This window comes from Passer montanus, unplaced genomic scaffold, assembly GCF_014805655.1.
Source record: "Passer montanus isolate IOZ18808 unplaced genomic scaffold, ASM1480565v1 scaffold71, whole genome shotgun sequence".
Classification (NCBI taxonomy): Eukaryota; Metazoa; Chordata; class Aves; order Passeriformes; family Passeridae; genus Passer; species Passer montanus.
In genome coordinates this window covers 550,713-563,483 of record NW_024372259.1, presented here as the reverse complement: position 1 = coordinate 563,483, position 12,771 = coordinate 550,713, and the positions used below count along the sequence as shown (strand labels likewise).

Genomic DNA, 12,771 nt, shown 5'->3' with positions numbered 1-12,771 from the left:
TAACATTTGCACACATTCACTAGACCTAAAGATGGAAATAAGATCTAAAATCCCCAAGTTTATAATTTTAACTAAAATCTTCTATCACAGTGACAGGTTTCCCAGTAACAAAAGGAATCAATTGCGTCCTGAGGGAAAAAAATGTATTTGAAGACTCAGCTTCCCCCTTCAAATTGCCAAAAATAGTGTAAAGGCCAATTGCCTCACTTACCACAAAGACATAGCAATAACTAACCAAAAAAAAAAAAAAAAAGGAACTAAATGCATTACATTTGTTTAATTCTCTCCTCTCTTGAATTGCATAACTGTGTCAGAGGGACCAACAACAAATGCAGTCCCTTCCACTTCCCATGTAAATAAGAAAAAAATTGAGGAAACCTCTAAGACGAGCCCATTTGCCATTCAGAGACACAAGGCACACGTTAATGAGACTGGTATGTATTAAGAAACTCAAGAAATCCAGCTCACACCAGGAATTTATCACAAACCACAATTTCAGAAAGGTTTTCTGCATTCAAATTAGAGGAAGAAAATTTGGCACCAAATGCTGAAAGGAAGAGATTAGACTTTCTTTGGAGAGACTGAAGAACTCCAGCACATTTCTACAAGAGTTAACACTGAAAATACACACAAACAAACCCTGCAGCTTGGAATGAAATCGGATAAAGATGACTAAAATCCCCCAGCAGACCAAAATGTTTCAAAATGCAGCTACATTGAATCCTTTGAGCAACAAAGGACAGTAGCTCTTATTGGATCCAAACCTGAGCTTGCCAAGCAACACTGACATCAGCTTAAAGAAACAAAGCCCTGGATTTCTCACTGAGCTGGTATTCCCAGCAAAATCCTTCTGAAGGAGACCAGTGCTACACAGCACATAACTCCAGTGCTTCAGCTAGAGAAGTCTTTCATCTGGAAGGCACGGCAGTGCTTGAAATGTATTATTCAGTTATATGTCAGAAAATCTCAGGCCTTAATTAGAAATACCATATGCTCGCTTTCAAAAGACGCTAATGTCAAACTTCAAAATAGAACAGGGCAAAGGGAAGAGAATAAACAGTCTTAAAAACCTCTACTTTGTTTCCATTCTAAAGAATATTCTAACCTCTTAAAGCATTAAGGTATAAGCTAAGAAATAAAAGATGCAATGAGAAGGATATTTAGATGTTTTTCTCTGTCTATTTCTACACTATTTTTTCCACATTCCATAGCATCTCTAAGGCAGCAGAATTTGCCAAAGCATAATTTAATCCACCCTTATTCTGTTGAGAAAGCCACAGATCCCTTTTTCTAAACGTTGTGCATTTCTCCTTCCTCCTGTATTTACCCTGAGCCACCAAGTGGGCAATAAAACTTTGTCAGAGCAGGTGGACAATGGAAGACATCAAGGGAGCAAACCTTGGGGTTATGAATGTGTGTACACACAAACAGGCTTTAGGACCAACCCCAGGGAACAGTAACCCTCAAAGGTTTTCTGTTTTGTTCTGAATTGCACCATGATTCACAAAACTCATGCCTCATGAATCAACTTCCTGAATTTAGAGCCATTTTAAAGCAAGCCTGAAGGATCACACTTCCACAGCAAGCACTGTGCTGTATGGTATCAGCATGGAATAATACTTTGGGCTGGAAGAGGCTTCTGGAGATCAGCCAAGTCTGATCCACTCCAAGCTCTGGTTAGAGCAGGTCACTCAGGACCTGAGTGAGAGCTCTGCTGGGTTTGGCTGGGAGCACCAAAAGGGCGGGGGTGCACAGGAATTTGGGAGGGGACACAGCTGGAACAGATGACCCCAACTCACCCAAGGGATGCTCCAGACCACAGGGCACCATGCTCAGCATGTAGAGCAGGAAGGGAACATTGATTTGATGCCATTCATCTTCCCAAGCCACTGTTATACATGATGGAACCCTCACAGAAAGGAAGACTGCCAGTCTATGGATATACATAATTTTATCAAGCCTAATTTTTTCTAACCTGCAATTTATGCCAATTACTTTTTTTCCTCCTAAACAATCTTAGCACATCTCACAACAAACAACCACCTGAGCCTTTATTGTTTCTTCTCTAGGACACTCTGCTTATTTCCTCACAGGACAAATTCTCCACACTTCTGCTCGTTTCCCATTTTCTCCTCCAGTCTGTATTTTTTCTTGATGAGAGATGTTCAAACAGAATACTGAGGCATCCAGTGTTCCAACCAGAAGAATTACATACAGACTAACCAGCTTAAGCAAATACCCCAAAGGAAAAAAACATACATAGAGGAACACAAAATCTTGGCCTCCTTCCCATCTCTAATTTTGATAATCTAGGGTATCAGAGGTCATGCTCAGAGGGTAACCCCAGTTCCTAGAGCAGTTCTAACAGGTTAGGTAAAGACTGTAAAAAATACTATGGGAAACCAACTCAGAGCAAAGTCAGCACAGAGGTTCCTCTCTCTCATCAGCTATTAACAGATTCAACTTTGTTTATTGGCTTTCCCATTTCCAGTTTGAGGAAATAAATTCTGGTGAAGGTCTCATACCAACAAAAATTGAGATATTTAATGTGCTTGAATTTCATTTTTCATCTTCCCAGTTTTACAATAAAAGAGGTTTTTTTGTTTGCTTAGTTTATGACACTTGTTTGTTTTTTTTCAGTGGGCCTTTTTTTGCATCACACTTCAAAATCTGGCTTTAAACAATACTCCCCTCATCCATATTTTACACCAATTATATAGCTATAGAGCAGCTTTTCTGAGTGGTTCAAGTTCTTCACGAAATTCTACCAGTTCGCCTGAAATATGGCAATACATCAGAAGTCAAACTCCTTTTTCAGTTAACAAAAACAGAAACAAGGTGGAAAACTAGAGAGTTGTTTCACTGACACTGAGCATAGAAGTAAATAAGTAAAGTACCTCCTAAACTGCATAGAAAAGCATGAATAAAGCAGATAAAAAAATGAACAGGTGAGACTTGAGCATTGATGTGGAGGAGAAAAAGGGATATTTAATGTGTTTTAATTGAGAGGCTGTTACATGTGAAATAAAAAGAGTAGGTGGAACTAAAAAATAATATAGCTGGAGCAGTCTGAAGGAGAAGGAAATCAGGTCTTTAAGATAGGTGGGAATAGAATTGGAATAATTCAAATATGAACAGTTGGATTTTTATGTAAGAGAAGAACAAAACTGAAGGAGGAGCTGAAGTTGGCAGCATATTATCAGGGCACAAGACAGAGCGTTACTGACATGGAACCTTTCCGTACATACAAGATAAAAGAGGATCGTGAGAAAGGCCACAAAAAAGAGCAAATTTCCATTTATAAGGTAACAGGGAATTATAGAGCCTGAACTATAGTTCTGCCTGGGAGGTTGGGAGTGAAACAAAGTTTAAATCATGAAAGTCATTCTCATATTAAATTTAAGGCAGATTTTCAGAAATGCCCAAATTTTACTGCATTATAAAATATTCTGAACATAGAAGGATTTCCAAATGCCTTCCAAATAACTGATTTATGAAATGACAATCCTCAGTATATTCTTTTATTTAGAGGGAAGAATAATCAAGACCAAAAAAATACAGATTAATGAATCTGAACAACAACGATTTGCACTGAATTCTGCTCACAAGAACTTTCTGCTTACGTTAGTTACATAACTTGAAAAATTATTTTGGCAGCTACTGAAGTACATGTAAAGAGAGCAAAAACAAAAAGTGAAGGTAACAGAATTTTTACTAAACCAGTAATAGAAAAAACCCAGTATTTTGTTTCTCATTCCTTTTTATGAATTATATGATACACATTTTTCACTTAGAATCATTCAAGCGAAACCCAATGCTGACAAATCACAAAATTTTGCTTACCTTGCAAAAGGCTGCAAATTTAATTGCTTCTTTATGTAACACAAAATCTGAATCCCAAACCCTGTATCTGATAAACACAGAGAGGGTGGCACAGCATGCAGCTGGATGATCTCTGCCTTTCCCTCACTGCACACCGTAATGCATTGCTTTCACATGTAAAGGACTGTGCAAAAATCTCCTGAAGGGCCCACACTTGTACTTGAGAGCATCCTGTCCTGTTGGTTGTGTGCAATGGACAGCTAAAATGACCTTTTTCTTTTTAATACAAGAAATTCTGCATTTTAAACCCTATCTGACATCCTCATATATACATTTGATATGCCCTACCTTTAAAACACTTTGTTCTATGTCAATATATTTTCAACACAGATCCTGCATCACTGTCATACGAAATGAGAATTATTTTAAATGTCCTAAAAATAAACCTTAACTGGGCATCCAAGAGATGTTCCTCCCCTCGTGTATTGCACGTAAAATTGAGGCACCATGACATCTCTGAATTTGATGTACAAATGCTTGAATAAAACAAAGTGCAGAAGAATTATTGCTTCAATTCAGTAGTTTTGCTCCCACACAGATGACAAAGCCAACTAAATGCTGCACAGTGGAGGTAGTCTTGTAAACACAAACATGTTCCACATGTACTGTGTTGTCTGATCCCTGACATCTCAGAGAACAGGCAAGGAAATAAAATTGGAGGTGTTGTCACAACTCTAGGGCAATGCATTAGTAATTTATGAATTTGTAGATTAGAATCTACTCCCATCTTTGATATAATCAATGACAAAAAAGAAGTATCAGTGTTAGAAACACTCAGAAGTTATGTATTGCCTGGCATTTAAGGCAGTATGCCAGGAACTTAGACAGCACTTACAGTCACAAAATACCAGAAAGCTAATGACCAATACTAAAAAAGAGAAGAACCTCACACTGAGGTTAGGGGAACTGTTGGTTGAAATCAGTCTTTTTAATAATCTTTATACAAAAGTGGTTAATTTTTAAATTATTTGAAATGTGCAATTATCAAAGCCGTGGCAGCTTGAGGCCACCCAAAACTGATGACTGAAAAACCTGAGAAGATCCTTTAGCAATAGGAAGTTTGAATTCCTAATAAGCCAGCAGGACTTCAAATTCTTTTTCAAATTGATTACAGACAGACAAGGAAAGACAACCACTAATGAATAAAGCATCCAAATTATTCAAAATAATCTGCAATTGCTTCCAGACAAGATGAAAACTTCAATTTATACTCATTTTGTGTCTATTTTGTACCACAATCTGAAGAGATTTTATGAAAGTTGTAAAAAACCAAAAAGCCTGAAATCCAAGAAGCAGAATTCATTATGATCCCACAGAATTGAAACCTACCTTTATTTGAAAATACCTCTTTCTATCATTCTGCAAAAATAAACCAAAGGCATCAACAGATTTCCCTGGAGCATTCATGAACCACCAGGCCAGAATTAGGGAATTATCTTTTGCCTTGAACCCCACAAAGGAAGTGTGAGGAACAGATTTTATCAAAGAAAACATCCCTACCCAGAGAGTGTTCCCAAACACACTGTGCATGAGTGTTGAGTGGACACTGGGGAAGAAGTGAGGGATAAAACAGCTCAGGGTAAGTCACACTCCTTGGGTGTGTTCCACTTCCTAGAACAGAAAAAAACCCTTAAAAATCTCCAATTTTCCTTTTAATTGATAACCTTAATTACATTAAATACTTCTGCAACCCACAGAAGTGCTTCAAGTTCAAAATATTTCAAATACTCACCTTGTAACACAAGGGCCATACTTGAATGAACAAATCTAAATACAGCTGTCACTATCAACTACCACCCTATTAAAAATAACAAGTCCTCTGCACTCTGTATTTTTATATTTATTAAGGAAAGTATCACATTCCTCCTGGAAGCACAATAACAGGTGTATAAGTCAACTGTGTGCATTTATTTCATGATTTTTAATAATCACACAAATGAACTTGTAAGGTGTGAAAATAATAAATTTTGGATTATTTTATGGACAGTAGAGTCCATAAAATGACATCAGGCTTGTCAGGAATATTTTCTTTTCATTTGGATGCTATCCTTAGTAGTGTCTCTATTTTAAAACTCTTCCCTTGTGGAACTGCAGAAAGGGTTCTTGTCTGGAGATAGCTACTGGCCAAATGGCCTCATGAATTTAGGATTTGTGACATATTAGTTCATTTTAATGGAGACAGCAAAAAGACTCCAAGACAGATTTAATTGATCTTCTTTAGGACCCACCAACTTTACTCTGTGTTGGATTAATATAACAAACAGTTCCTGTGAAGTACACAAAGCTATTTTTAATTTGGATTAAAATGCAGAGTTGACTATTTCAACACTAGTCATGTAATTTTTCTCACACAATCACCCTCGTTTGTTCACATCATAACCCCTATTTTATCACTAAATACTCAGTAGTTCTATTCACTCCTAAAACATCACCTCCTCTACTCCCTTGCCTCCTGAGTACTCAAAACAGCCTCTACCCTCCTACAACACCTGACACACACATTCTGACTTCCTCTGGCTGATCATCTCTGATTGTTTAGCATTTCCCACCTCTCCCCTCCTGTACACACCTTTTTGTGTGACCAGCACAACACCCCCAGAGTTTTCTGAAACTTTCAGGGGCCCTTGATCTTTCATGTCTATTTTCAATGTCAAATTCTACCATCACCACACTGAACTTCCACATCCCTGAAGTTCATTTTTCTATTGCTTATTTCTTTTTGTTCTTAGTGTTCAGATGGCTAACGGGAATAGGAAGATAAAAGTTTTATTTCCTTCAGTTTTTTATTTTTTCTCTTGGCAAACAAGCCACAAATGCAAACAGTTCTGTGTTCCTGGAAGTCATTTGAGAGTGTTCCAGAAGCTTCTTTTTGGTAGACAAGTCATCTTTTACCTGAATTACCTTTTACCCGTTTCAGGACATCTGTTAAACATTCTGCACTTACTCTGCAGCCAATTCGCAGTTGGGAACAAGAGCTCCTGACCAGACACCTGGGACTACAGAAAGCTTCAGCAAAAGGATCTTCAAATCAGTAACAATCAGCTTAAAGAATATTTTCTGGTTTTGAACACAACTGCTCCTGCTTACAGTCATCCTTAACCTTCCAAATTTATCCTGACTCCAGAAGAAACTCAAATGGAGTTAGCTAGTGTTCTTCTGAAATGTTACATATCATTAAGAAAATCTAATAATTCAAATATTAGAGCCAAAGGAAGGTCATCATTCCACACACAGTCTGAGCAAGCATTGCTGCTAAAAGCAGCCAACTTATTCATCCATTTCTCCCTTTGTCATTTATTCCTGGGACTACATTCTCCTTTAAATGCTTCTGCTAGAAAGCTATTTCCCCCAATCCTTAAGCTCACAAGTGCAGCCAGCCACTTCATCCTCTGCAGAACAATACTACAATAAAATGCTCTCTGAGCTTTGCTTTTTCCAATACTGCAGTATCCACACCATCAACTCTGGGCATGCTCTCACCTTCCTTAATGCTCCAGAAAGGAGAAAAAGGAGTTCAACCAAATGAGCTCTGCACCTGCTTACAAGGTGCTACTTAAGGTTAACAGTGAACTTTTCTGCATATCAATAAAAGCTGATACTTAAATCCCCTTTATTTGAAACCTTTCCAGAAATGGTAAGAATTTCCTCATTATACATTTGAATATTTTAAAAAAATATATTTAGAGTTTAATAGAAAGATTTTTATTAAGAATTGCACTTTACATTTTAGGTTTTGACAAGAGATTATTAAAATTATTTTTAAATTATCACCTCCAAAGTAAGGGACCATAAGTGACTGGATTGCCAGAAATTCTATTACAATATTAGTAATTAAAAAACCAAAAGTGAGGTCGACCTGAAATATCTCTAAGTAACAACTGCACAATCTTAGCAAAGGTCTTAATCTTTTTATATAGCTGGTCATATGAAAAATCAAGCTAAAATGAGAAACAATATTAAAAGACAAGAATGCTATTTAGAGAGTATATGATCTCCATTTTCTACAAGCAATTGTTAAAAGATACTAGGCCTAACTTTAGTATAGTGATGATTTAAAATCATAATTGGCAGGTACCATGTTTGGCCTTTCATTAAAACAAAAAGAAAAGAATATTGGAAAATGCCTTCTTTTTTATGACCATCTTTATTCATATACTCATGGCACAAGACATCCCAATGAGCTGTGTGCATGCAGAGTACAAAGGAATCAGATAAAGTGCATTCTTATACAAGAAAAATGCAATGTATATTATAAATGAAAAATGCTTTTGAAATCAATTAAAGAATATTCTGTGGGCATATAAGGAAAAAGCAAAAAAAAAATTTAAAAATGGAGAAAAGTAAAAAGAACCAGGTAGCTATCACTCTTAATATTAAAAAAGAAAAAGCCTTCTTCCAAGGCCAAGACAAGACACTGTAAACTCAAGGGGTTTTTTTCCATCATCATAATTAGTACCCTGAAAAGAAAAAGAAAAAAAAAAGGAATGAAGAGATTTATTTATAAAAACTGCAAATGACTCATTGAACCTGCATATCCTCCAGGATAAAGAACTTCTCGGCACAGAACTCTAAATGTGGTTTCCATGAGAACAGAGGCACATCATATTTTTAATGTCTTCTCTGAGGAAGTAATCTACATTTAAAATATGGAAACTAGCATTAGGGAACTAAACCAAAGTTAAACTTAGGTTCATACTCCAGTGGAATACTTGTTCTCTGTAATAAGATAAATCCATTCTGCAATAGTACCAACAATATCCATGTTATTCCTAATTGTGCTGCATTCACCACATTCTGGAACAGTTGCATTCTTTCCAATAACTGCCATATTGGAAAAAAAATCAATTATTTAAACTCTACCCTATCAAACACATCTCAGAAATCAATTTGGCTCTACAACTCACACATCCAGCAGGAAAAGAACACCAACAGCTGAATTATGCTACACTGATCCACAAGGTCCAAAGGCCAAATCTGAACTAATTCTTGCTATGAACAGCAAAGCAATCCCAATCATCAATGAAACAGAAGAAATGCTTCAGAGAAAACAGCATTTTTACTATTCAGAAGTGGTACCTTGATGCAAAGGTACTTGATGATCAACTGACACTGATGATCTGTGCCTCTTCCCCTCCCTTTCAGGAATCAGATCAAAGCTCAAAAAGCACCTGACTGGGGTTTTTTGCAAGCTTGGTGCCACCTGGGATACGTGGGACATTTGGCTTGTGAGAATAACCACGCCTGCCTGCTCCAGCCTCTGTTAATCCCAGGCTTCTGACTCATATTGCACAAGCTAAAATCCAACACTTACCAATAACAAAGAATCTGGGAAGAATTTTTCCACAGTAGTGAGTGAGACTTTTTACAGTATTGACAGAACAGTGCCAGAGATCTGAAGAATAGCTTGGTAAAATAATCAAAATTCCTGGTAGGTCAGACATGCAGATAAAAAATGGAACAAGGAAAGCCTTTTCTGAATGCTATGGGCTAACCCTCAGAGTACAAAGAGACAACAGTAGGCCAAGGGCCTTCAAACAGAAAAAAAAACAAAACAGAAAATTCCACCCACCAGGAGGAAAAAAAACCCAAACCACCAATGGGAAATACACTGTAAGCTTTGGAAGGGGCAGGCAAATACACCAGGTCCATGAACTGCAGCAATTCCCAACTGAACCAGGAGATATTTTAATAAACCCCAGACAGAAGTGAGAGAAACTACATCACATGTTAAGCAGTTAGGGGATGAGGAAATCCCCCATGTGAGTCTGTTTGGAATTTTTTTTTGTTTTCTTTAAAAACAGGCATTTAAAACCTGCCATTTCAAAGCCTAATTTCATGCTGTCCTCTTTAGTAGCACAGCACATTCAAGGCAGATTACTTCTGACTAGAAGAAAATACCTTTGAAAAGCATTTTCTAACCTGCTGGCAGAGCACAGGTGCCTCAGCAATGCATTTGGAAGCACACAAAAATGGACACACATCAGCTGCTGCTGCTATTGAAGGCAACCAAACAATGGCTTGGCAAAAATACTATTCCTTCTAATAGAAAAATATTGGTGATCTTTTTGTCCAAAGCAGTTGTATTAAGAATTGAGTAAATTAACAGCAGAAATATAATAGTATACTATGCATGGAAACTGTTAAATACTGATTTATCCTTACCTTCCTCTGCCTCATCCTCCTGGGATGACATAGGCCCTCCTCCACTTGTTGGGGTGACTAATTCTTCCTCTCTGGCAGATTCTCTTTGCAGGCTGACAACTTCATAAATTGCATCTCCAGCACTTGTATGGCTTTTTCCTTCAGACTAAATGAAAATATGGGTATGTATTAAGTTGAAAAATAAGGCTATCAAAAGCTAAACAGTAGTTTGGTCAGGACTGCCTCAGATTTCTTTGCCTTGGCAAAAATAGATGGCAGTATCTGACAGTTCTGTTTCTCTCAGTTTTACAGGTAGAAATTTAAGTAAAACTGCATTATTTCCAAAGCTGCCTCTTAACAACCATTTTCAGTATTGCTCAGAACAATGACAAAAAAACTTTCCAATTTAAACAGCTATAATGAGATTAAGTCAAAGAGAAATCTCAGCTAAAGAAAAGATGAGAGAACAAAGAGGAAAAATATTGGAGTAAGTGAAACAGGAACTGAATGCCTGAGGGCGGAAAAATAATAGTAGGAGTTTTTTTGTAGGTAAAGACAAGACTACAGAAGAAACAAAACCTTGCTCTTTTGAAAAGCCTTGAATTGTGAAAAGCTCTTTTTAGTCCTTTACTCACTAAAAACCAGGAAAATGTATCTTTCCTCAGCAGAATACAATTTAAAATACACTCCTTCCAATGAGAAATGTAATGGAACCCCATGGCAGGGGGTCAGGAACGAGATGATCTTGAAGGTCCCTGTGAACCCACACCACCCCATGATTCTATGGCTTTCTTATGAAAAATAATTCAGTTAACTATACTTTTAAGCAGTTGCAAGTTTTAAAATACAAAGAGTATTAGTTTTTCCTTTGAGTTACAGTTATGAACACAGTTATTTTTCAGTGACATGCAGTGATTACTATATTTTTAGAGAATTGTATATAACTGCAAACTAATGATGGTATTAAATGAAGCAGCCCAAAATGTTGTGCTATTTTTTATGTTGTGTATCTTGTCTAATCAGTTAAAACAAGGTAATTTTCAGAACGTACTAAAATCATCAAATTAACCACGAAAAAATACACAGTTTCAGTTAGAGTACCCTCAACTTGTTTGGAAAACAAATGTGATAAACTTGAAAGGCTCCACAATACCTGCAATGGAGATATACACAAACTACTGACCAACACCTGCAATTTCAACCAGCTGAAGTCATGCAGATAAGCAGCTTAAACAGGGACTGTTTACACTGACACGATACAAGTTATTTTATAGTGAGAAACCTTTCCTCATTTATTTTAGATAAATAATTGTGACCCACTTTCCTTAAAGCAGATGCTCCAATTATCAGCCAGTTTTGCTGACTGACTTTCTCATGAAGTCAGTTTAATGAATTTTGGGGTGTAGGCATGAATAGCCTGCATTTTGTAAAAATTAAGCAGGATAACTTTAGAGCCATTATCCCTGTTTTATTCTCACATAACACCGCTATTGAGTAATTACATGGTACTTGGTGAAATCAATCAAGTATTGATAGCACTAATGTTATTAAGCATGGGTATCTATAGCTTTTATTTTTGAGAGAGTAAGGCATGAGATACTGTGGGTTTTGCTAGATGTTAAAATTATTACAAGTCTTCAGCTCCTTGCACATGTTCTGGCTAACTGCAAGACCTACCTGTGTAAAATTTTAAAAATTTGATTATTGGTTTTCTCTGAAGCACAAACCCACCATTACAAGGAACATGCTCTGACAATGAAAATGTGCAGAAGCAATACAATAAGACAGCTAGAAAGAACAATCCTAAATTACACATTAACCTACATTTCTGACAGCTTTCAGCATTTTTCATACCTGAGCACACCTTACCCATCTTAGTTCAGACTATTAAATGCCTGAATCCTTCTTCAGAAGGGTTATGATTTTTCTACAATCTACTTAATGCTCAACTGCCTTCTCAAGAAGTTCCCAAATGGCTGATCCCACCACCATCTGCAGAGATATTTCCCAAGGAGTAACAGTGCCCTGAGGTACAGGATCTCTCTAAGGTATTGGCAGGAACAGCTACTGCAATGCAAACTGTCCAACTGAGAACTGGGGAAATAAAGACTTGTATCAAATCACCCAAAGAGATCCTGGCAACCACAATCAGGACCTCATCGTGCAGAAGGAATACTAGGACTAAAAATATTCCTTTTCCAAAGACCTGCACAACAGACTCTGAATTTTGCAGCAGGAAGAAATGCACGTGTTTCTTCAGGGAAGAGAGGCATGTGTATGTTTGTCACATTGTAAGGGGTGAGAAAAAAAGCATCCATATTACTCAATTAAAAAATGTACAGTTGCAAGTGATTTAAAAGGCAAGCTGAACTGATAAGTATCAAACAGCTGAGAGTAGAATACTTTCAAATGTATTTTCTTTAATGTCAAAATGCAGATATTCTTATTTGCATGTAACAGCCAGCTTTCTCAGATTTCCTTAAATTACAAGTTGCTATGCTAATCTCTAGAAGAAATATAGAAACAACATTGCCTGAGATTTATTTACTCCCTAAGTGTTAAACACAGCAGCAGTTTTGCCATGTAACATCAACACAGCTTGATTTTTTCAGACCTATTGCTGTGCCCCACAAAAAGATGGTAACTCAAATAGTCCCATTAGGCTTAGTAAAACTAAATCACTGCTCTTTGGTTCCATTAGACAAAGATCATGCACTACTGGTCCAATGCCCACAGTACAAGTGGCCT

General features: G+C 37.0%; 1 protein-coding gene across 3 annotated transcripts in view; it reads right to left on the bottom strand.

The window, feature by feature from the left end:
- The window catches only part of RABGAP1L (RAB GTPase activating protein 1 like), a 224,452-nt gene that overhangs the window by 178,030 nt on the left and 33,651 nt on the right, over window positions 1–12,771 (bottom strand). For all 3 annotated transcript variants that reach the window (XR_005629957.1, XM_039730176.1, XM_039730177.1), the window contains exon 11: window positions 10,045–10,189. Coding sequence is in view for 2 of the 3 variants with exons in the window: in XM_039730176.1 (XP_039586110.1) it covers window positions 10,045–10,189 (145 nt within the window). In the remaining variant the exon portion in view is untranslated. The remainder of the gene's footprint in view (window positions 1–10,044; window positions 10,190–12,771) is intronic.